This window comes from Dermochelys coriacea, chromosome 1 (genome assembly GCF_009764565.3).
Source record: "Dermochelys coriacea isolate rDerCor1 chromosome 1, rDerCor1.pri.v4, whole genome shotgun sequence".
Classification (NCBI taxonomy): Eukaryota; Metazoa; Chordata; order Testudines; family Dermochelyidae; genus Dermochelys; species Dermochelys coriacea.
This window is the reverse complement of record NC_050068.2, coordinates 158,298,244-158,321,969: the sequence shown is the minus strand read 5'-3', so window position 1 is coordinate 158,321,969 and position 23,726 is coordinate 158,298,244. Positions and strand designations below refer to the sequence as shown.

At 42.8% G+C, this 23,726-nt stretch overlaps 1 protein-coding gene across 3 annotated transcripts in view; it reads left to right on the top strand.

The window, feature by feature from the left end:
- The first annotated feature begins 286 nt into the window (after positions 1-286).
- The window catches only part of ABCG1 (ATP binding cassette subfamily G member 1), an 82,689-nt gene continuing 59,249 nt past the window's right edge, over positions 287-23,726 (top strand). The window contains exons 1-2 of one of the 3 annotated variants that reach the window (XM_038382379.2): positions 287-570; positions 4,199-4,439. In XM_038382379.2, coding sequence (XP_038238307.1) covers positions 529-570; positions 4,199-4,439 — 283 coding nt within the window. In that variant the 5' untranslated portion in view covers positions 287-528. Of the gene's footprint in view, positions 571-637; positions 962-1,114; positions 1,139-4,198; positions 4,440-23,726 lie in introns of those variants that run through there. The other 2 variants (XM_038382385.2, XM_043506976.1) reach the window with 2 other exon arrangements.

Sequence of the window (23,726 nt, the reverse complement as noted above, 5' to 3'; positions counted from 1 at the left end):
CTACTACATTTTGCCCATAGCAGCAACGAGAAGCCAGGAGCCAAGGAACTTTGGTTTTCTTTGCTGCCCAGACACTGGCCACCCAGTCCAGGCTTAAGGAGCCGAGGGAAGTGGAAAGCTTCCTCTGTGCATCCCGCTAGTGCGGCACCTAGAGGCGGCAATGCTGCCGGGGGGCACCCCTCACACGGCACTGTCCCCCACTCCCCGCCCCGCACGCTGGCACGGCGCGAGTGAAAGCAGCCAGGGACCAGGCAGGCAGGAGCGGAGGGGGCGGGCTTGTAAAGCGCGCAGTGGCGCGCGCGCGGGGGCGGGGTGGAGCAGCGCCCCGCCCGGCCAGAGGCAGGAAAACAAGAGCACGTTTCCCGGCAAGAGGCCAGCCCCGCCCCCTTCCCCTGCTCAGCCAATCCGGCGGGACTAGCGGCCGGGGGCGGGGCTGAGGCAGCGCTAGCCGTCAGAGCCTCGCGGTTCGAGCCGCGCTACCTTCTCCCGCGGCTGCGGCTGGAGCCTCCCCCCCCCCACCCCGGGCCCATGGCCGGTCTGATGGCAGCGCTCTCGGCGGGCACCGCTCTGGTAAGGAGATGCCGCCCCCCGCCCCCGCCCCCTGCTGCAGCCGGGGGCCCGCCTCCCCCGGTGCGGGGCGGCGCTGCTGGTGCGCGAGGGGCTGGGGGAGGCGGCGGCGGCGGGGAGCCCGGCTGAGCACAGCTCCCCTGCCTCGCCCGAGCCCCGCAGAGCCCGTCTCCCACCGGCAGGGGCGGCGCTGCGGGGTGAGCTTCCCAACCCGGGCCCCGCTGCTCGTCCCTCCAGCCGGCCCGTCTTTCAAAACACACACGCTGACAGAGAGGAAACCTTCCCCCCCTCCCCACCCCACCCCACCCCCAGGTACACACGCCGCCCGCTTGCTCCTGGGCTTGGGTCGCTTCCCCCCCCAAGCGGCGCGGTGAGGCAGCATAATCCCCAGGCGGTGAGTTCCAGCGGTGTCTTCCAGCAGGTGTTAAGACGGGCGGGGGGGAGGGGGTGAGGATGGTCATGGGACGTCTCCAAAAGTGTCCCAGGCCACAAAAATCCCGAGTCGATGGCTTCCAGTGTGTAGTAAGCGTTGCTGTGATGCCTTCCTTGTCTGTGAGGCTGGCTGCGATGGGTTAGTAGCTTTATAACCGTTTTGTCTGGGTGCTGTGAGAGCGGGGATCTAGAGGAGGACACCTGATTTTTATGCAGACATAAATGGATGCCGTAGCTTGGTAATTGAATTGCCGGTGCTTTCTAAGCAACTGGAGTGGCTGGTTAATCTTGGTCTTAGATTGTGTAAATAATTCATGTAAAGAATCTATCTCAAGTTCTGGAGGCTATTCTTGTGGCATAGTTAGTGGCATTTCACAGAGTATAGGCTGGCTAGAAGTAGGCAGGATGCAGTGATTTTTCATTTATAGCATCATGGATTTGAAGTCGGGGGACACGCAGCAGGGTTTGACCGATAGTTACCTCTTGCCTTGAGCTCATAAAAAGGGGGGGCTTAGATAGTTTTCTGAGCATGCTCTCTCCTGCACAACTGCATCCTATGACTTCCAAACAAATTTTCTGAGGAACATACAAGTTCTCTAGCTCATTATCTAATGGGTTTTGTGTAGGTCTGGTTGAATTTTTAACAAAAGGGAGATATTTGGAGAGAAGTTGGTTGGTAGAAGATCGTCATTTCACCGTACAAGACATGTAGGTCAGTTTTACTGCATGGAATGGGAATGTGCTCATTGTTTTGCCTGCTGTGAAACGGAAGCAATTAAAAACTTCAACAGAGAAATTGGAAAATAAAACCATAGGAAACCGGTTGAAGGGGCAGGCAGTGTCTTTGTCTGTTGCACAAAAACACATTAATTGAAACATATATCAGTTTAAATCAGTGGTTTTCAAACTTTTTTTTTCTGGCGACCTAGTTGAAGACCATTGTTGATGCCCGTGACCCAACGGAGCTGGGGATGAGGGGCTCAGGGTGTGGAGGGGCTCAGGGCTGGGGCAGAGGGTTGGAGTGTGTGTGTGTGAGGGGGGTGCAGGCTCTGGGGCGGGGCTGGGGATGGGGGGTTTGGGATGCAGGAGGGGGCTCTGGGTTGGGGGGGCTCAGGGCTGGGGAAGGGGGTTGGAGTGTGGGATGGAATCAGGGCTCTGGGCTGGGGGTGCAGGCTCTGTGGTTGGGCCAGGGCTGAGAGGTTTGGGGTTCAGGAGGGGGGCTCGGGGCAGCGGATTGGGGCACGGGCTTACTTCTGGCGGCTCCCGTCAGCGATGCAGCCAGGGTGCAAAGGCAGGCTTCCTGCCTGTCCTGGCGCCACGGACTGTGCTGAGCCCTGGAAGCGGCCAGCAGCAGGTCCGGCTCCTAGGTGGAAGTGTGCAATAAGTTCCACGTGGCTCTCGCCTGCAAGTACTGCCCCTCCTCCCCCGTCCCAGTGTGGAGCCGGTGCTTGGGGTGGGGGCAGTGCATGGAGCCCTGGGGCCCCCCCGCTTAGCAGCCGAACCTGCTGCTGGCTGCTTCTGGGGCACAGTGCTGTGTCGGAATAAGTAGGGACTAGCCTGCCTTAGCCGGGCAGCACCACTGACCGGACTTTTAATGGCCCGGTCGGCAGTGCAGACCAAAGCTGCCACGACCCCAGTGCCTTACATCCTGTGACCCAGTACTGGTTTTGCGACACAGTTTGAAAACCACTGGTTTGAAACACACAGTTGTAAATAAGTATCGTTATAAAAATAGCTTATTTGCTTTTATCAACTGATATGCAAATATATTTGTATTGTTTAGTAACCGTCCTTTTGTTAAAGAAAATAAATATAAATGTAGGACTTGAATCTATGCCCATTGACATTAACAAGATCAGGATCACTGTCTCTTGGACAGGGCAAATGGTTCTGTCACTTACTTTACTGTAGGTTACAATTCTGCAAATCCTTACTCAGAGTGACCCTTGCTCACAGCAAGTAGTCCCTGCAAGATAGAATTATAGAAATCTAGGGCTGGAAGTGACCTTGAGAAGTCATCAAATCCAGCCCCCCTGCTCGGAGGCAGGACCAAGTAAATCTCCTAGACCATCTCTGTCCAACCTGTTTGTGGAAATCTCCTCACAGGAAGTTTTTACAACCTCCCTTGGAAACCTGTTCCAAAACTTGACTACCCTTGTCTTTAGAAAGTTTCTCCCTTGCTGCAGATTACTGCCATTACTTCTTGTCCTGGCTTCAATGGATATGGAGAACAATTGATCACCATCCTCTTTAAAACATCCCTTAACATATTTGAAGACTTATTAGGTTCCCCTTCAGTCTTCTTTTCTCAAGTTTTTTGCCCAGTTTTTTAAACCTTTCGTCATGGGTCACTGAGGTTAACAAATTTAGTTCTGTTCATAGACACTGACTTCCTTTGTTCCCCAGGGGGTGCTCGACTCTTGCCCCGCCTCTTCCTGCCTTTGCTCTGCCTCCACTCCATCCCTTTCCCCCAGCTCCCACCCCTGCCCTGCCTGTTCCACCCCCTCCTCCCACCTCTTCCTGCCCCCACTACTTCTCCCCCATCCCCCAGTGATTTCTGCTGTGGCCAAACAGCTGATCGCGGGAGGCACTGGCGGGTAGGGGTAGGTGTTGATCAATGGCGCCGCTGGTGAGCGGAAGGTGCTGGGTGGGGAAAGGGAGGTGCTGATTTGCTGGGCTGCCAGCCACTATTTTTTCGGTGCCTATGGTTCTGTTAGATTCTCTTTCACATTATCCTGTTCATATTACGTCATTATTGTCAAACGGTTGAAGAAATTTTGTAGGCATTGCTGGATTTCTGACTAGTTTAGTTACTTATGAGCATGCATAAAACACCTTTTCCTGCCCCCGCCCCCTCCCGAAGAAATTTGGTAAACTGGGCTGACTTTTACCTCCAGAATTATGGATCATGTGTTTACTACATTCAATGTGCAGTCTTCAAGAAGAAAAAAGTGACTGGTGCTAGTCTGTGCTTTGGATGGCAGCATACATGCTTGCTAGATTTTGGAAAACAGCCCCTTTACACTGTTGCCTCCTACTCCTTTATGCACCTGCCTAGATACAGGCCATAGGACTCAAACCACTGAATTGTTCCCTTTCACCTTTTTTTTGGATTATTGGAACAGATGAAGAAGCTTGATGAAATTTGTTGCCAGTGAAGAGTTTCTGAAAATTTTTGTTTCCTATTCCTGTTTTCTAGAATGTCAACAGTTCTTCTGCTATGGCTGAGCCAAAGTCAGTGTGTGTTTCAGTGGATGAGGTGGTCTCAAGTGGCACAGATAACCAAGATGCTCGGTTGTTGAATGGACATTTAAAAAAGGTGGACAACACTCTAACAGAAGCCCATCGTTTCTCCTACCTACCCCGGAGACCAGCTGTGAACATTGAGTTTAAGGAACTGTCATATTCTATCCAGGAAGGACCATGGTGGAGGAAGAAGGGTGAGGAAAACTAATGTTTTTAGCAGAAATATCAAGAGAAATGGTCTTTACATTCTCACGTGGCCTGTGGTGGTAAATGGAGGTAGTGTGTGGTTTATAGGGAAGCAAAGTCAGAGTGTGGTTCATCAAAAGACGTTCTGTTTGTTTTTCTGGGGCATTCTCACAGCCACTTATTGCAATGACTCTTGATGTTTTTTCTGGTTCAAAATAAATCTATAGAAGTATGCAAATAAATAGCTCACTATCTTAAATATAAAGTGATGTGTTTAACAAAGTCTAAAGTGGCTATTTTGTCTGGCTTTGCTATGGGACAGCAGGAGGTAGGATGCACACAAGGAGCATTCCTCATCACCATCCTTCTTTAGCCTGCTTAAGGGACAAGCATGATAGCAATCCCTGCTTTCGAGGCAGTGCTGGTAACTTTGGGGGTGAAGCTCACCTCAGAGTGTGCTGAGAAGACCTTCCCCACCTTCAGGTGCTAGGCAGATGCCCTGGGAAGCGTGAGCTATACCATTCAATGAGGCACTGCAGCCAGGACTGGATTTTTAGTTAGGCACATGCCTAGGGGTGCCGGCGTTCTATGATTCCTCAAAGATAAGTGGTTTTAAAAAAAAACAACACTTTTTTAAACAGAAAACACTAAGGTCAGCTGTAGGCAGAGGGCGCGCATCAGGTGTAAATCTGGCCCTGACTGCAGCATAGATGCCTCCCTTGTGTACTGAAGAGCTGGGGGTGGGGTTGTACCTTCTGGAAGCACAGTCCCTCCCAGAGTTTCTCATGGGGTGGTACAGTTCAGAACCGCTCTCCGCTCCAGCCAGTGCCTAAATGGCACAATCTGAGCCTAACAAGCCAGTTCTAGTTGCCAAGGGAGTTTGGCTGAAACAGTAGAAATAAAGACTATGATTAAAATTCATTCTAGCTAAACTATTAACCCTGTATGATTCCCTGGCATTTATTGTTCAGATAACAAAGAATTTATTCTTGGACAGAGTTCCAAATTCAATTTAGATCTCGTGGTCCAAGTAAATACAGTATTACAGGGTTGCCAAATTTGCCTAGTCTACAATTTCATATGTTCCTATCCTATGTATAGGACAAAAGAGAAGGCATGTTTACTGGCAAATGGTTAGGTTTTGAACTCTTTCTGAGGAGTGAGTGTTTCAGCGGTATAGTAGGCACACGAAGTTGAGGGCAGAATGTGTCTCAAAATGTGTTGTTTGAAAATCTAGCCCGTAATATGTAGAAATGTCAGCTCATCCATGTCTCTTGTCTGTTTTATCAATTCTTTTTACATCCTAACAATGTATAAAGAGAGAGAACCCATGTGTTTGGTAGTTCTTGATAGGGCCAGATCTTGAGAGATGCTGAGCACCTTCTGTTGACTTAAATGGTGTTCTCAGCACCTCAGGCTTTTGGCTGAAGTACTGCGAGGTAAATTGTGAACACAGTGTTGGTCCTACCCCATGTGCACCTAGTGGGCCCTGATCCTAGAAAGGAATCTGCCAACATGGAGTGCTGTTGAAGTCAAATAGTGAATGCTGCTGAAGTCCTTGGGAAACCAAATGGATATAAGGGCCTGCCCACATGGCTACTTTTGCTAAATCTGGGCCCATGTTTGTAAGCCTATTGACCAGATGGTATATCTCATTGAAATGAGGAACTACTACTACAATCTCCCACCTAAGTAGTTGTTAAATATGTCTCTGAAGTAACCCAGAACGTATTTATATCCACCGCAGCTACAACCTTCTTGCCTTCTGTGGGGAGGAATTTTTGAAAGCTATTTAATGTATTTAGAGCTGCATGGGAGACAACAATTCCAGCAAGTTTTGAGGTTTCAAATTTTGTTTTGTTCCTCACTGGAATGAAAACAAGACCATTCAAGGGTTTTCACAAAATGGAATTGAGTTGAAATGTCCCTTTTCAGATCCAAAACCTGAGCTTTTTGATTCAGTTTCTCTTTCTCTCTCTGGTCAGAAATGATCAGAGCGCCCAAAAAACCCTCCTGGATAAAAATTTCGATAAAACCAATACTTTCCTGTGAAACGTTTTGGATTTGACAAAATGGCATATTTCAATTAAATTTAAATTACCATAGAACCTCAGAGTTACAAACACCTTGGGAATGGAGGTTGTTCGTAACTCTGAAATGTTCCTAACTCTGAACAAAATGTTATGGTGGTTCTTTCAGAAGTTTACAACTGAACATTGACTTAATACAGCTCTGAAACTTTACTATGCAGAAGAAAAATGCTGCTTTCCCTTTATTTTTTTTAGTAGCTTACATTTAACACTGTACATTTTTGTCTCTGTTGCTGCCTGATTGGGTACTTCCGGTTTCAAATGAGGGGTGTGATTGACTGGTCAATTCGTAACTCTGGTGTTTGTAACTCAGAGGTTCTATTGTGGTTGAAAATGTTCCAACCTCCCCTTGAAGTTAGCTTTTAATAGCAATGACTATTTCAGGGCAAGGCATTTCATGGAGATTAAAAGGATGCTGTCTACTTGAATTCTTTTCAATTTAAAAAAAAATTTTCTAATTGAACCCTGATGTTTACTTTTAAAAATGCCTCATTTTTAAATATTTTCTGTTCACCTTCTGAGATTTAAGAGCACCTTCTGGGTAAACCAACAGCATTGTTACCAAACATGCTCAGGCTTTTGTCTCTGCTTCTTCCCTTATTGAGTACTTGCTTGCTTCTTGGCAATTCAGTTTCAGTTCTGCAGCTGCTGTTACTAGTATGCATCTGTTGCTGGCACTAGGGAAGAACAGCGCATGACAGTGATGTCCTCATGCTGGTGTGTGAAAGAGAGGGTTAGTTTCTCTGTGCACCTCTGTACAGGACAGCTTCAAGGGGCCATTTGTTAGTCCCCAGTCCTGATGTTGGGCTTGCACTTGCTTTTTCCCTGACGTATCTTAGAGCAGCCTCAGAACTGCTCTAAATTTTGCCAGATGCCAATGGGTCTCAAGGTCCATTAGACTTGCTTGGAATCACCAGAGCACAGAGGCCTTCAAGCCACACCCCTTCCTCCCATTCCCACCCCTCTCCACCAGGGGCAGGCTCAGAGCATTGGCTTAGCTAAAACAGTTATTACATTGGACAAGCTAAAAACAGTAGGGAATAGAAGATCAAAACCTGAACAGCCTAACTGGTCTCAAATGAAGATGCTGACCAAAAAGCTGCTTTTTCGTATAAGGTCTGGGGTTTCTGCAAAATAGAATTAACTCTGCAATAAAACAGTTTACGTACATTTTAAAAATAAATTATGTGAGACAATACCCTGAGTCTGTGTTACCAGTTTCTCCTCCATTGAGAAACTAATGCACTGCAAAGCCCCATAATCTACTGCTCGGCAAAAAGGCAACAATGAACTCCACACATAGCTGGCTATGCTGGTTGGGATTCCTCATGCTGGGGAGAGCTTTTTCTGGCAAGATATGTTGGGTTTAAGTCTGCTTTTACACGAGAATAGTGCAAAGTAACTCACCTGTGGCAAAAAAATCAGGCCCAGGAAGTGCAAATGACTAATTAAAAAAACAAACTGAAACAAACTGCTGTCAAATACACAAACTAAAAAGAATAGAAAATAATCTCTTTGAATTCTCGTCACTCTTAGGTGTTACTTATAGCAACAATAGGTAAAAGATTTTTAGATGTCAATGAGATTTTTTTCAAATTGATGTTCATTTACTATCTAGCTCAGAAAATTTGGTGTTTACCTAGATTTATCTTTCTGCCTGGTTTTAATGAGAGAAACAGTTAACATTCAGTGAATGCTCAAATATATGAGAGAATATAGCTTTCTTGACAAGAAAAATCCATGCAAATGGATTGTATGGGAGTTTAAAGTCTTAAAAAAACAACCAACCAAAACCATAAGGTAAAGGTAAGGTTAAGATCCAAACTAACAAAAGCAGAGGCATTTTGTGGTGATGCTGCCATTGTGTTTTATGTTCAGCCACATTGTTCAGTCAGAGAAACCCATATGGCATGTAACATCATCTACTTTTTATAAGACCCAGTGAGAACTACAGCTCTGCATTACTTGCCAATAACAGGTAAGTTAAATACACCATGGCTGCCTTTAAGTCAGGATGTTTCTTATATTGATCTGTGTCCCAGCTTTAACATCTCTTTAATATATCTATTAATTTCATTTTCCCTTTTTTGTTCGGCTAAATGTCTGTGGAAGGACTCACTTTCATTTACAAAGAATTACATGACAAATGCTGCTTGTCGCAAGAGACTCATTAAAATGAGTGGAATGCACCATCAAGAAATCCATCATGAGATAGTTTGGGGGTGATCTTGGGCAAGATTCATCCCTGACATAAGTCCCTTGAAGTCAGTGGAATTATGCTGGGAATGAATTTGGCACACAAATACTTAATCAGGCAAATGGTACCTCTGACCTGTCCATTTCAGTGGGTATTTTCATTAGCACAGGCGTTTGGAAAAGGGCATAGGGTAAGATTTTCAAAAGCATCTTAATGACTTGGGAGCCTAAGTCCCACTGACTTTCAGTGTGGTTTAGTCAGCCCCTAAATCACTTTGGCACTCTTGAAAGTTTTGCCCGTAAGGTTTATAGAGAAAAGTCTGATTTTTCACAGTGAAATAGCTGTTCAGTTTCGAAGGATATCGATTGTGGAATGAGTTAGTTCAACTCTGGAGGCTGCAAGGATAAAATCCTGATTACTGTTCTCCACCTGTGAAAATGAGTTCATGGTTTGAATCTGGCCGCTGCTTGGGCACATCACAAAACTATTATGCTGTTAAGTGGGACTTGGTCTGCTTAGCTGAGGTCTGGGACTGGTGTAGAGGTGTTGACATATTTTGGAATGGAGGTGAGTTGGCAGAACTGGAGGAGGGAAACGTGACAGTACATGCACGCAGTATGATTTTTTTTCAGGCCCATGCTGGTTGTCCCTCACTTTTAGAACAATGAGCCAACTCACCTTTTAAGGAAAAATTCCTCTGCCATGTCAAATATATTTTCTCAATATAACAAAAGCCTAATCCACAAAGTTTGAGGACTATCTGCAGGCAAAATTTTGATTTTTTTTTAACATGCAACTCCTTATTTTGACTAGAGTTTGAACAAAAATAAGGTATGAAATAAATTTCCACCCTGAGCTCTGATACCTCAATCTAGATTTAAAAAAGAAAAAGAAAAACCCAGGTTAACCAATGAAAGAATGAAGACTGATATTGGGGCAAATAGACCTTAGACTAAGTTTCAGTCTAGTTCTATTTGAAATTAAATTTTTATACTTCCATAAATCAAGGTTTCAAACAGATGTAACTCTTCTGCTGTCATGCTCCTCTCATTAAAAGCACCATAAAAAGATTAGTTTACTTTAATAAAATACATGTATCTAGGATCAGATTATGACTAGCCCCATGCAGTAAAGGGGATTGTTGTGGGGTATGCACACCCTGTCTGCTTTTAGGACAGATCGGGGTTGTGAAACTACCGCAGATACAGTCTACCCACCTATCTGTAGGCTGAGAACAGCACAACCCAGTGGCCAGAGTCAATATTGCTGCCCTAGTGGTCAGGGCTGTGTTGCTTAATAGCCAGAGTCAATATGGCTTCCCTTGGGGTTCTGGGCTATACGGCCTAATGGCCTGAGTCAATATGGCTGTCCTGGGGATCAGGGCTGTATGGCCTAATAGAGTAAAGGGCTGCCATCCAACGGGGTGATGGCCAGGGAAGGGGGAATCCAGGCACTCCCTGCTCCACTGGGTCCTGGCCCAGGGCCCTGTCAGTGGCAAGTGTGGTCACCACCCAATCAGCAGGGATCCTACTGCAACACTCTGATCTTCCTCAGGTGGGAGGGACCACTCACACTGCCTCCCTGGGCTACTTACTACCGGGTCTCCTGAAGCCAGGGTCCATACGTTGTCAGGGTCTCCGAGCCCCTTGGTGTAGGTAGCTCCCTGGGATTCTGACTCAAAGTTGGCCAGCCACAGGCACCAGGTCTCTGTTCTGGTCCTTGGGATCTCTGGTTCCTGCTGTCATCTGCTGAAACAGCTCCTAGGCAGGAGCCTCTACCAAGTATCCTTCCTCGGTGGTCAACCTAGAATGAGCTGGGCTGCTCCCTTTTATACTGAGGCAGCAGTTGGAGCATGCCCTGCACAGTGTTATAGGCGGGACTTCCGCCGCCCATAGGTTTAAGCCCATACTTTCTTGGCTAGCGTGAGGTATGCACACCACGTCACAGGGATGAAAATGCTATTTTGCCCTCTCACCCTTCACAGACGCATGCATCTTTATTTTATTTGGTTTTGTATATGCACTAAAATGGACACTTATCTATAATTTAAGATCCAATGGAAATATCATTCCAACATAAATCCAGGATATCCTCAAAGGAGATAGTGATCATTTGCTTCTCAGAAATCCCAAATAACTCAAGTTTTACTTTTTCTAATACTTGTCCATATTCACAATTAATTAGGCAACATTTTAGTTGGAAATTTATTTTCTCCTTCACTGTTTTCAGTGTTGTAATGACTCATTTGCACCAAGTTAGAATGCAGGGGCTGGTAAAATTTGCTCTTTGGCTAGAACCCATTTCTTAATAGGTTACTAATCAAAATGTAATCTTTCTAAAAACTCTATTTGTATTGACTTGGTTAATAGCAATATAGAATCATAGAAGGTTAGGGTTGGAAGGGACCTCAGGAGGTCATCTAGTCCAACCCCCTACTCAAAGCAGGACCAATCCCCAATGTTTGCCCCAGAGCCTGAAATGGCCCCCTCAAGGATTGAACTCACAACCCTGGGTTAAGCAGGCTAATGCTCAAACCACTGAGTTATGCCTCCCCGAAAAATATGTGGAGGAGGGAAGAATCATAGAATATCAGGGTTGGAAGGGACCTCAGGAGGTCATCTAGTCCAACTCCCTGCTCAAAGCGGGACCAATCCCCAACTTTTGCCCCAGATCCCTAAATGGCCCTCTCAAGGATTGAACTCGCAACCCTGGGTTTAGCAGGCTAATGCTCAAACCACTGAGTTATCCCTCCCCCCTAAAATAAAGCCACAGACACCCATGCTCTGTAAAATACGTGATCATTAATTTCTGGCTTTTTTTTTTCATTTTTCAGCAATCCCTGTGAAAAAAATTGGTCCAAAAGAAACTGTCTTCTTTTACAAGACTGTAACGTGTTTGACCTTTAAAGTTATCAAGCAAAACAAGATCCTCTCCCTGCATGGGAGAAGCTTTTAGACAAATGGCCAATTTAATCAAATTTGGCCTATGGTGTCTGGGGAAAGGTAGAATTTTTGTTAAGCTGTTAAGCTATTTTAATTTTTAATAAATATTATCACAGTCTGAGATAATGTCATTCAAGATTTTTAGATACCTACATTTCAGCTAAATGATGCATATATCGTGTAAATGTTGTTCTTTAAATAAGAAGATGGAAAACACAGGTTACTTAAGCCACTGTCAAAATGCCAAAATAGATTTCAAAGGACTAGGTTTCTCTAATTCTTTCTTGGTGTGCTGTTACAAATTCATTCAGACATATTGAATTGAACAAAATGTACATTTCTCTGTGTGTTTTGTGTAATGTCCTGGAAAGATTTCACTCTTGGTGACATTGTAAGATCCAAATGATCAAAAATAGGACTTGCCCTAATTATTGGCTAATCCTTGCTAGAGGAGTTAGAAGAAGCCTGTCCTCATCATAGCAGGTGCACTGCGGTAGAGGTGCCGCATGAACTGTCTTTTTCCTCTCACAGTTACTGTCGGTCAGTGCACTATAGTAACCTCAGAGTCTGCTGTTAGAGCTAGAGGAAGTGTAGTCTGATTGGCTGCTATATGTACTGTTGCTAAGATAAGAGGAAAAGATGTAGAACGGTAAGGACCAAAACCCTTGCTGGGGATAGGTTTTTCCTTTTCTCTAGATTGTATTGTTTTCATCCACTTTAGAATCTGCTTGTTCTGAGCTCATATATTCACATCTCAGATAGCAAAATGTAAGTAATTTAGTATCCATATGTTAGAGCAAGTCTCACTGGTAGAAATTAACTGCAGTACTAGAGAACAAGCTCCAGAGCTAGGTATTTTAAGGGTCCTTTTCCTTTTTTTTTTTTTTATCAGCTTAATTTTACCTGTGCCTGACAATACCAAAATTGTATATTTTTCTTTAACTTGATGATTCCTGAATTTAGTTTTATTGTAACCCAGTAGGAGGTACACATGCTTGTTAGCATTCAAACTGTATAAAGATGGTAAAAAGTACGGGAGAAATCACAACTACTGTAATAAATTATGGCATTTCATGAGGTGGCCCTCAAAAAATAACAATTCCCTATCCATCCTCTTGCATGCATTTTATACAATAGCAGATTCTGGGACAGATCCCACTCAATTTAGTGGGTCAGATTCTGCCACTGTTACTCATGTTGAGTATTATCTTATTCCACAAGTAGTCCCATTGAAATTAATAGGATTACTCAGTTTCAGTGGGGTTACTTGTGGAGTAAGATTGGCAGAAGCTGGCCTAATGGAGTTTAGTCATTGAGTCTATTGGTGTGAGGAAAGTTAGTAGGATTTGGTCTGTATTTTTCAAGCCTTTTCTTTTCTTTTAAAATAATGCATATTAAAACTAAGACTGTTTAGTTCACATTTAAAGTGACGTCTAGTCAGTATTTTAAAATAACAAATTTTATAGTTTTTGTAAAATCCATGGCCAGGCATGATCTGTCCCAGATGAATAACAAGAAAAACTAGTTCCTTGACAGAATTTTTGAAATACTTAAAGTAGTCTTTCATTATGTGGGTCAGAATCTCTGCTGTCTCTATTTATGGGTATGTCTACACTGGAACTGAAGGGGTGATTGTGGTACAGGTAGGCATATTTGTGTTGGCTTTAATCTAGCTAGAATGGATGGCATTGGCAGTATGGACATGGTGGCACTGGCATTCGTATGGGCCAATAATCTGAGTACAAGCCCTCCAGGGACCCTAAGTACATACGCCGGCTGTTAACCTGAACTAAAACCTGTGCTCCAGTGCTAGATCCTCATTAGATAAATGAGGATTGCCCAAGTGTTTTGCTCTCCAGCCTCTTTCCGCCCCCTGCACCGGGGGAGTTCCTCTCTTCATGCAGTTTCATTTCAAAGACAATAGTATTAGCTGTGCCATAGCAGAGATGATCTCAAACCATGAATCAGCACACCAATATTTTCATAGTCATGCGTTCCAAGGCAGAATTTGGCCCAGAGTGTAGAGAAGGTACCTTTCGAAAGCATATGAAATGTGCCAATCTGGGGTTTAAGACTCTGCCATCACTACTGTAGATTGGTATTATCCTCTCTGATGCGATGGGAGCTTTGTGCAAGCAGACGAGGGTAGAATTTGGCCCAAGAAGTAAAAAATGCTTTTTATGGTGTGTGTATTCTGCCATTGCATTTACATGCTGTTTTGAAACATACCTTCTAGAGAACGTAGGATCTACCCAGTTTTTACTGAGGCAAAATGTTCATTTTCAGGGAAGGATGCAGGGTTCAGCCCATATTCGCTAAGGAATGAATTCTGCCACACTTCCTCATGTGGACGAGTATTTTACTCAGCAGGTTAGCTGACTGATTTCAGTAAGACTACTTATGGAACAAGACATTACTTGCATACATCAGATTCTGGCCTTATGAGTTATAATTAGGAACTGTGCCTATAAAACTGCAGCACACATTCCCCCCTCCATTTTAAAACAAACAAACAAACAATGTTTGATCTTACTTAGAAAATGTTCATTTTCAGCATCATCCAAACCAGAACTTTAAGGGAGAATCCTAGCAAAATTGACACACTATTTTAGCCTAAGGGAGTGTATGTATTTAAGTTAAAAAGGAGAGCACTATAAATAAAAAGCTAGTGGTTAAACCCAGAGGCTAATGTCCTTGAAGCAAAATTTGAATTTATTAGCCAAAAAACCTCCAACAACATAGTGCTTCATATGAGGTTTCTGTAGCTAGTACATTCTTGCTGCATATGGAGAAATAAAGTGACAGATAATCTCTCACAGTATTTGGATGGAAATAACTTCAGGGCTCAAGCCAGCATACCACATGGCAGAAACCTGCCCAGGACTGTGGATGTTGGGAACAATCAATTGTTCTGTGCTCTAGCACAGGAATATGGGATTATTTTGCCTGCAATTACATCAATGTAATCTCACTGGGGTATAAAAATTGGCAGAATTTGCTTTTTTTATACTACCTCACATGTGAGCTGCAACACGTGCATTTATGTATAAACAAAGATTTAAATGCAGAGTGTCTGATATGAACTTAGTCTTTTCATCTAACAAAAGAACTGTGACAATTACAATAAAACTAACAATAAGGGCTAGATTGTGAATTGGACTGTGTGTTTATGCATGGGCATAAGGGGAGTGCCAGGGTTTTTTTTACTAATGTGTGGGCTATCTAGACCTTGTAAGAATACATAGGAGTAAGCAGACGCTGCAAGGATGTCTACACCCCTCAAACAGGATGAACACCGTGGAGTATCTATGTATCAGCCCTTACTCGGGGTGAAAGGCACACTCCAGCTCCATGGTGTGTGTGTGTGTGTGTGTGTGTGTGTGTATGTGTATGTATAATCATTAAACAGTTTCAAAGAAAACAATCAGCTCACTCAAACAGGTTTAAATTTTTCATAAAAAATGACTTAAAAACAAACACCCCCCCAACATTTATAAAAAATAATTGATTTTTTTTTTAAATTGTTTTTCAGTGAAATGAGAATTTTGTTTTTTTGGCTTTTCTTCCCTTCCTTTCTCTCCCTTCAGTTGCAAACTAGAAAAAGGAGGAGGGGGGGAAAATGGTGAGGAAAAGGGAACCCCCTGCCCACAAGAATATATCAACATCTTTTCACCAAGCATCAAATAAATGAAAAGTCATTCCTTTTTACAACCTGCAGAACAAAAATGATTTATGAAATTTTCAAAATCTTTCATGAAATGTTTTTTTCAACCAGCTCTACTATTCACCCTTCCCCATCCCAAGCAAGAAGACAGTTGCAACACCACACAGAGAGAGGTACCAGCAGCAGCTCAGACATAAGAAGAGAGGAGACCTTTGACAGAGACTCTTATTTCAGTAGTAGAAGGGAATGCTGTGGAGATTTATTATTCATTTATTTTCCCTTGGAACTTATTAACTATCAGGAGGCCTACCGTGGTGTCCCATTGATAATGTATTCATAGGAAACTGGTTCCCTAGTGAATTAGCTGTTCTAGCTCAGACATATGTTTTGATTGAATCTGGGCTCAAACTTGTGAATTTTTTATTGTTTTTCTTTCGAGAAGGAAGTTTTCTCACATGATAAAGTATCAAAGAAGTATTAGCAAATACTAGCAAATTAATGCTTTCTAAATATTAGCAGTGTGTGGATAAAATCATAATACTTACTTGCAAATGTTGTTGTTGTAGACCTGTAGTGTTTAAAAGTCTCAAATTTTCTTGTGTTCTGTTGAGTCCCATTGTGGAAAGCATCTTGGTTAAGCTTGCTAGAAGAAGTTACTTTTTTGCTCCCAGTCTTTCATTTTCACTTGGAGTTGTTTTAGGCTTTCAGCAAAAATCAATGTTACCAGGAGAAGGACCTGACAATTTATAATTATATAATCACGAGAGAGGATGGTGATGGCAAAGTAGTCTAAATCCTTAAAGGAAAACAATGTGTTAATTCAATCCAACCATTATGTAATTTAACCTCTTGTTTGTTGTTCATCATTCAAAATAAATAAATAAATGGCAGAGGCCTAGGGTTTCAGGATAATTTACCATCTGTCTCTCATTTACTTTCCACAGCCTTCATCCTTTGTGTAAGAATTCTACTTCTTGCTCCTTTACATGTTTAATTATAAACAACACTTGTAATTATTCCTGAGTTCATTGCTAATGTAAAGGAAAAGATGGAACAGTTAATGGTCAGGACCCTAGGAAATTAGGCCTGTGTTCAATCTTCTCCTGACCTTCAAAGCATGGATCAGGGGTTCTCAGACTGGGGGGTTGGATCCCTCAGGGGGTCGCAAGGTTATTGCATGGGCGGGCCGCGAGCTGTCACCCTCCACCCCAAACACCGCTTTGCCTCCGCATTTATAATGGTGTTAAATATATTAAAAAGTGTTTTTAATGTATGGGGGGAGGTCGCACTCAGAGGCTTGCTGTGTGAAAGGGGTCACCAGTACAAAAGTCTGAGAACTCCTGGCATAGATCTTAGGGTTAGATAGAGGAGATCGGAGCTTCAAAATCAGAAATTTTATTGTTAGTTAAAATGAACATAAAATTTGAAAACAAAAAAAATTATCTAAAGATTTTACTATTGTAACCAAGGATATTGGGCCAAATTCTGCTCTGAGTTAAACCTGTGCCACCCCTCTGGAATTGTTTAAGTGAACGAGATGACATAGATACAACTCAGGCATTTTTACTTCATTTTACAAGCAGTGAGCCAAACACTTCTCCGAGTGATTGAGACATTAAACAATAAAGTACTGTGAATGTAATGTGCTTAATCAGCAAATGAATGTAGAATCAAAAGAAAGAGGGGTTAGAGGGTAAATACTTAATTAGAAAATTTGCACTGGCAAATTGGGTTTGCCATTGCAGTTGGATCAAAATGCTTGAACTAACATTTTTTTATTGAATATTCATGAAAATTGGGGCCCAGCTTTCTCTAAAAGTCTGCTTATATCAGTTGAGGTTGAAACTTACCCTACTTGCTCCAGGGGGTTTATAGTCCTCTTATGCCCAGACAAATGAATGTCATAGGCTGCTGTTGGAGAACTTTTTGATCCTCAAGTCGTAAGTAAAAGAGCTGGGGAGTGCAGCTCTCCATGAAGGTTTCATTCATTTGGGGATGGGAAAGAGATGGGTTTTGGTCCTGGACCTTGTATAATTCTTTGGATGCGCAAATTTGCAGTAAGTTGATATTAATTTGCAAATACTGGACCAAAGATTCCAAATATCATTCTGAATATCAGCCAGATTTCAACCTTCAATTCCCAGCAGGTTTGATAGGAGAGCTATTCGAAAACAGGTTGCAAGAATTGTGAACAATGGAATTTTTTTTTAAACCCTCTTCTCTTACTCCCTAATGGCTGACTTGGGTTTGCTCAAACTTACATTAAAAATAAATAAATCACCAGCACAGACCCAGGGTCCAGGGCAATAGCAAATAAAGGCAATGGAAAGTCTCCCATTGAATTAAGTGGGCATTGGATTGGATCTCAAGTATGGAAAATTTCAGACCAAAATGTGAAAGTCTCAGATAGTTATGAACAACTGCAAACTGGAAAATAGAATTTTTGCCATTTCTACTATAGTATAACAAGTTCTAATGTCCAAGACTGTGTGCTATTACCATGTGTGTGAGTTATTGTATTAGGAATCAGCAGTCAGAGTAAGCAATAGTATTTCACCTTCTTGGAGAGAATGTTTGCCATTTTGATTTGACATGTAAGGATATGGTCATGTAAACCTCACAGAGAAAGATAGTACTCAACTGAAGCAGGCATAAATCACTGAATCCTGGAATACAATATTATTGTATATTTCTACAGTGTGATTGTGACCAGTAGCAGGACAGTACTGTGTAGTAAAAGAAACATGAAGTTGGGTATTTTGCACCATTACATTAATCTTGTTTATTCTTTACAGTACTTGGAATTCAGGAAGATAGGGCATGATCACAACCTTGTTATAGTGTTTGTCTGATTTTTATGGGCAACTTTTCAATAGTCAAAATACTTTATTTGGTTGCGTTTATTTGAAGCAGGGCAATAGAAATGCATTTACTTTAACAAACAAGACTAACTTGGGAGGCTGATTCAACTCAGACTTTTATGCTGTATCATCCTAGAGCAGAGGTTCCCAAACTGGTACACAGACCCCTAGCGGGGGTTTCCAGGAGGTACATGGGAGAAATTGTGTAAAGGTGGATTTTATTGATTATTTTATTATTGCATTTTCATAATAGCTACTCTGATGAAGCTTTAAAACTCTGTGGGAATTTGTTATATAAAATACGGTAATTAATTTATTTCAAGATGTACCAATGAGAACATAGACACACACAGCCCTCACCTACAATAGTCGTACAGCACAAGTTCAGTTTCCCAACAACTTTCCAGTCTAACTGAGCTTTTTTTTTTCCCAGTTGTATACATTGCACTATATCTGTACGTAACAGTGAAATATGGACAGCTGGCTGAAGACAGGTAGTGTTAAGAAGAACACAGTATCAGTGAGGAGAAGGGTAGGGATATGCAGGGAGCTGGTAGATCTGGAAGGAGGTACGCGATAAGAAAAGTCAGGGAACCTCTGTCTTAGAGTTATTGTGGTACAAGTATGAATTTGACCCACATGACGTATCCTTAACAGTTTGTCAAGTGTGTCTTCTCTTGAAGGACTATTCTGGACCAAATTCATCCCTGATATAAACGCACTGAAGTCAATAGAGTTTGATCAGAAAAGAATTTGGCCTATGTCCTTAAAACCTCTCCATTTATTAGCGTGCTCTAATACTTAAAATTAATTAATTAACATTAATATCATCCAGTGCAATTAGGTTTTTAGTCCATCATGATAAATAGTAAGGTGTTTTACTTAGAGAGTCAAACAATACAGTCTGCAGGGCCAGATAAGAATTCAGACTAGCTTGTAGATAAACCAAAGGATGATACTTCCCCCAGTTTTAACCTGACCTGGATTCAAACTCCTGTCCAGATAAGCGAAATTGCGATTTTTTTTTTTTTGCATCAAAAGCAAGGGAATGGCAGTTTCCTAGAAGTAGTTCAAGCTTGTTTCCATTGGATAAGCTGCATAATAAGTGAAAATAGCAGAAAAGTGGGCTGTAAGCTTTCTCATTCTTTTGAGTGCTCAATAGATGCTTATTGTGTTGTATGACCTGGCAATTTTCTACTGCTTGTAATAATTTCTCTTGCAATCCATACTGTTCATATTGTATTTTATCACTGTCAAACAATGACCATACAGTAGAGACTTCCTGTAGCTGATTTTCTGGTGGAATAAAAATGTTTATCTGCATCTAAGTAACTGGGGGAAGGTGTATAATTGGTAGGGTGACCAGATAGCAAGTATGAAAATCAGGAGGGGGGGGGGAGTAATGGGTCCTATTATTCCACCTATGACTGGTTCCTCAGGGGAATGTGTCTGAAGGTATGGGGGAAGGGGAGGAGAGGGGAAAGGGATGCAGAGGTAAACCCAGCCCTTTAAATAAGAAAACTGGTGAAAAATCTCCATAAGATGTCCTAAGGGGAGGCAATTGAGCCTAACATTCGTTATTTTGAAGGAAAGAATTAATGAAATTCCTGATTGATACTCCTAGGAAGGAATTGCAATCCTAGTGAGGATTACAAAACAAATATAAAGGGACAGGAAGATATTAGAAATATAAGCAAGGAAATGATGAAACAAAATTCAACTTGGATTAAGTTATTAAAGCTAATAAAATAATCCAGAAACTCTGTGTGAGGGAAAGCATTAAATATTGAAAGAGAGAGTGGATGGCAAATTAGGCATGATTTTGCAATGTGATATGAGAGAAAATTTGGGTGCTTGGGAAGAAGCATGACATTACAGTAAAGGGTAGTAGTTCCTCTTACGTGGCAGTGGTGCAATCACACTAGGGATATTAAAATGGTAGCCATGTTAGTCTGTATCAGCAAAAACAATGAGGAGCCCTTGTGGCACATGATGCATCTGGTGAAGTGGGTTTTAGCCCATGAAAGCTTATGCCCAAATAAATTTGTTAGTCTCTAAGGTGCCACAAGGATTCCTTGTTTTAGGGATATTAAGGCACTCGGATACCATGGAAATCTGTGCAGAATAAAATCCTAGATATATAGATAGATCTTGTATTTATTTCTGAGCATCTCGTCTTCAGGAACATGTAGAGAAACTGGAGGAAGCTCAAAGAAGAGCAACATGAATGATCAAGGGGATGAAGAGACTTGAGGCCTGGTCTACACTTAAAATTCAGATTGACCTAGCTATGTTGTTCAGGGTTGTGAACATTTCACACCCTTGAACATTGTAGTTAAACCGACCTAACCCCGGTGTAGACGCAGATAGCTCAATGGAAGAATTCTTCCATCAACCAAGCTACTGCTTTTTGGGGAGTTGGATCTCCTATGTCAATGGGAAAACCCCTTCCATCAATGTGGGGAGTGTCTATATTATAGTTCTGCAGTGACATAGCTACAGTGCTGCTATAGCGCCTGTAGTGTAGACATGGTCTGAGTGAAGAGAAAAGGGTATAGGAGCTAAGAAGGGATGGATTGGCTATGTGGTGGCCATGGGGGTGTTTGCGGTGAATTTCAAGTAGGCTGCAGGTATTTGAAAGGCATGAATGCCATGGAGGGAAAGAATTTTGTAGGGTGATGCTGAGGGGGTAACTAGAAATAATGGGATGAAATTAAGGAAGGGAAAATGGAAGTTAAATTTCTGGTGAGATCTGTTAGGCTGTGGAATAGCATCCCAGTGGAAGTGGCGGAAGCCTCATTGCTTTGGATGTTTAACACTCCACTGGAGAAAACCCTAGAAAATAAAGTGGAGAATAATCCTGCCCTGGCAGGGAGATGGACTTGATAATTTAACAGGCCTTTTCCATCACCACCTGCTGAGAGTCTGAATTCTGCTTGTCGTGTCCTAATGTTTGGTTCAGATACATCAACTGTTGTTTTTTAGCTATATTTTAGTTTTGAGGTGTCTGAGTAGAAAAATAACTATTTGATTCCAAAGGAGTACTTGTGGCACCTTAGAGACTAACAAATTTATTAGAGCATAAGCTTTCATGAGCTACACGAAAGCTTATGCTCTAATAAATTTGTTAGTCTCTAAGGTGCCACAAGTACTCCTTTTCTTTTTGCGAATACAGACTAACACAGCTGCTACTCTGAAACCTGTTGTTTAATTCCAGTTCACTTCAGCACTGGAACAGAGATTGCCATAGGGACGCAGGGGAGACTTGTGTCCCTTTGATCCTGGGGCTGCCAGGGCTCAGTTCTGTGCCAGGCTGTCCATAGTCTGTCACAGCCAAACTAGGGCCATAATAGCCCAAGTCACATCCCCTCCCAGAATACCTCTCTCCTGCCTCCAACATGCCTTGGAACACTTTCTCTGTGCCTAAGGCTGTTGCAAGAGGTACAGAGCTGGCAGGATAGGCTACCAGCGCAAGGAGTACTTCCATTAAGAGCTTTACAGCAACTTTGCACTAGTTATGCTGGCACAAATGGACCACAGTGCTATTATGAATCAGATCCTACTTGCCCAATGTATTAATGGAGTTAAAACCTAGAGTATGTCACTTTTTTTCCCTCTTAATATCCTTATTTATAACAATTCAATGTTATGCAGATACATAAAGGAAGAAATACTTACAAATACTTGCAGGGTCTTCACAGTTGTACATAGGAAAAGGAGACCAAGATTGGGCTGTCCTTTGAATCACAGTATCATCTAGTTAGATACCAAGCCATAGAGCTTTACTTCTCAGTGTTAGAGCAGAGACCAGGCAAACAGGTTGAAACTATAGCAAAGAACACAATTATCAGACACACAGATGAACATATGTTGGGGAAGAGTCAATACAGATTTTGTAAAGGGAAATCATGCCTCATGAAAAATTAGAATTCTTGAGGGTGTCAAAAAGCATGTTGACTGGATCCCCCTTGTCCATGTAGTGTACTTGGACTTTCAGAGAGACTTTGACAAGGTCTCACGCTAAAGTGTCTTAAGGAAAGTAAGCTGTCATGGATAACAGGGAAGGTCCTCTTATGAATTAGTAACTGGTTAAAAGATAGGATCTCCTCTGTATGTATAGATCTTTAGGTGGTATGGAGCCATCATGCCAACTCCCATGCCACTCTACCCCTGCCCTAGATACAAGGAGTGTGTCTGGTGGGCAACGGGGTGTGATTGAGGTCTGCCTATAGCCTGGCGCTCCCCAACTGCCAGAGCAGTCCTTGAGCAAAAGCTGTCAGGTGACAGCTGCTCTTCCTTATGCCGAAGACTGGCCTACGGGCCTTTTTTTCAGTTCAGATGTAGCAAACATCTCGTCACGAGAAGAGCAGTTCTTGTGAGATTTCAGCCATTCGAGCAGATGACAATTTAAGGGAACAAACTTGTGGGGCTGTTGAAAACATACTCTAGCCCTGATTATGTTTTGAATCCTAAGGCCTATCTTAACCAAATGCTAATATGACCCTTTGCTTTCTTAGGCCATCTCTACTTCTATGAGCTTTACTGCAGAGCTTTGGATCATTGCAGCAGTAAGATGCTGTAGCATTCCTTTTTCATGTATAAGGAGAATTTACATTAACACAGTTAATAGAGTGGGGAGTACTGGAAGAACAGGGTGATAAGACTGTAAGCTCTTTGGTGTAGGGATTATTTTGTATGTGTTATATATACAGTACTTAAAACAATGGGACTGAATTGGACAGAGGCATCTAGGCGTTACTGTAATACAAATAATAGATAAGTATAAGCTGCAAACAAATATTTGCAGACAAGATCACATCTCCTAGACTGGTATACAGCAAATCATACAACTGAGGGAAAGCCTATTTAAAAGTTGTTTTGGGGGTTTCACACACATCTTCACCAAAGGTCTAGTGACTCAGTGTTAATGGGAGGTACACAAGTTAAGAAAATTATCCTGTAATATTTTGAAAATGTTGTGATCCAGTGACAGAATAATGTACTGTGTTTTGTCATTATCCAAATTGTTGCAACTCCTATCTCTTGTCTGGCAGTCTAATGAAATCTTAACTTGCCTTTTAAAAAAAAAAATGCAGATGTTGTGTTCACTACTTAAACACAGTGCCAGGGGTGAAAGTAACTTAAAGGACTTACTGGTACTCCGGAGCCCTTAGGAGGGGGCATGGCCTCAACCAGAAGAGGCGGGGCCTTTATGTCCCTGGGCCCTTTAAATCTTGATTTAAAGGGCCCGGGGCTGGGACTGTGGTAGCAGCAGCTGGGAGCCCCGGGCCCTTTAAATCACCCTAGAGCTACCAGCTGCAGAGGCAGTTGGGAGCCCCGGGGCTCCGGCGGCGATTTAAAGGGCCCGGGGCTCCGGCCGCTGTTACCGCCCCAGGCCCTTTAAATAGCAGGCAGAGCCCCGCTGCCACTACCTCAGGGCTCCAGCAGGCTCCAGGGATGATTTAAAGGACCCAGGGCGGTAGCAGCTGCCAGAGCCCCGGACTCTTTAAATCGTCCCCGGAGCCCTGTTGCCACTCTGGC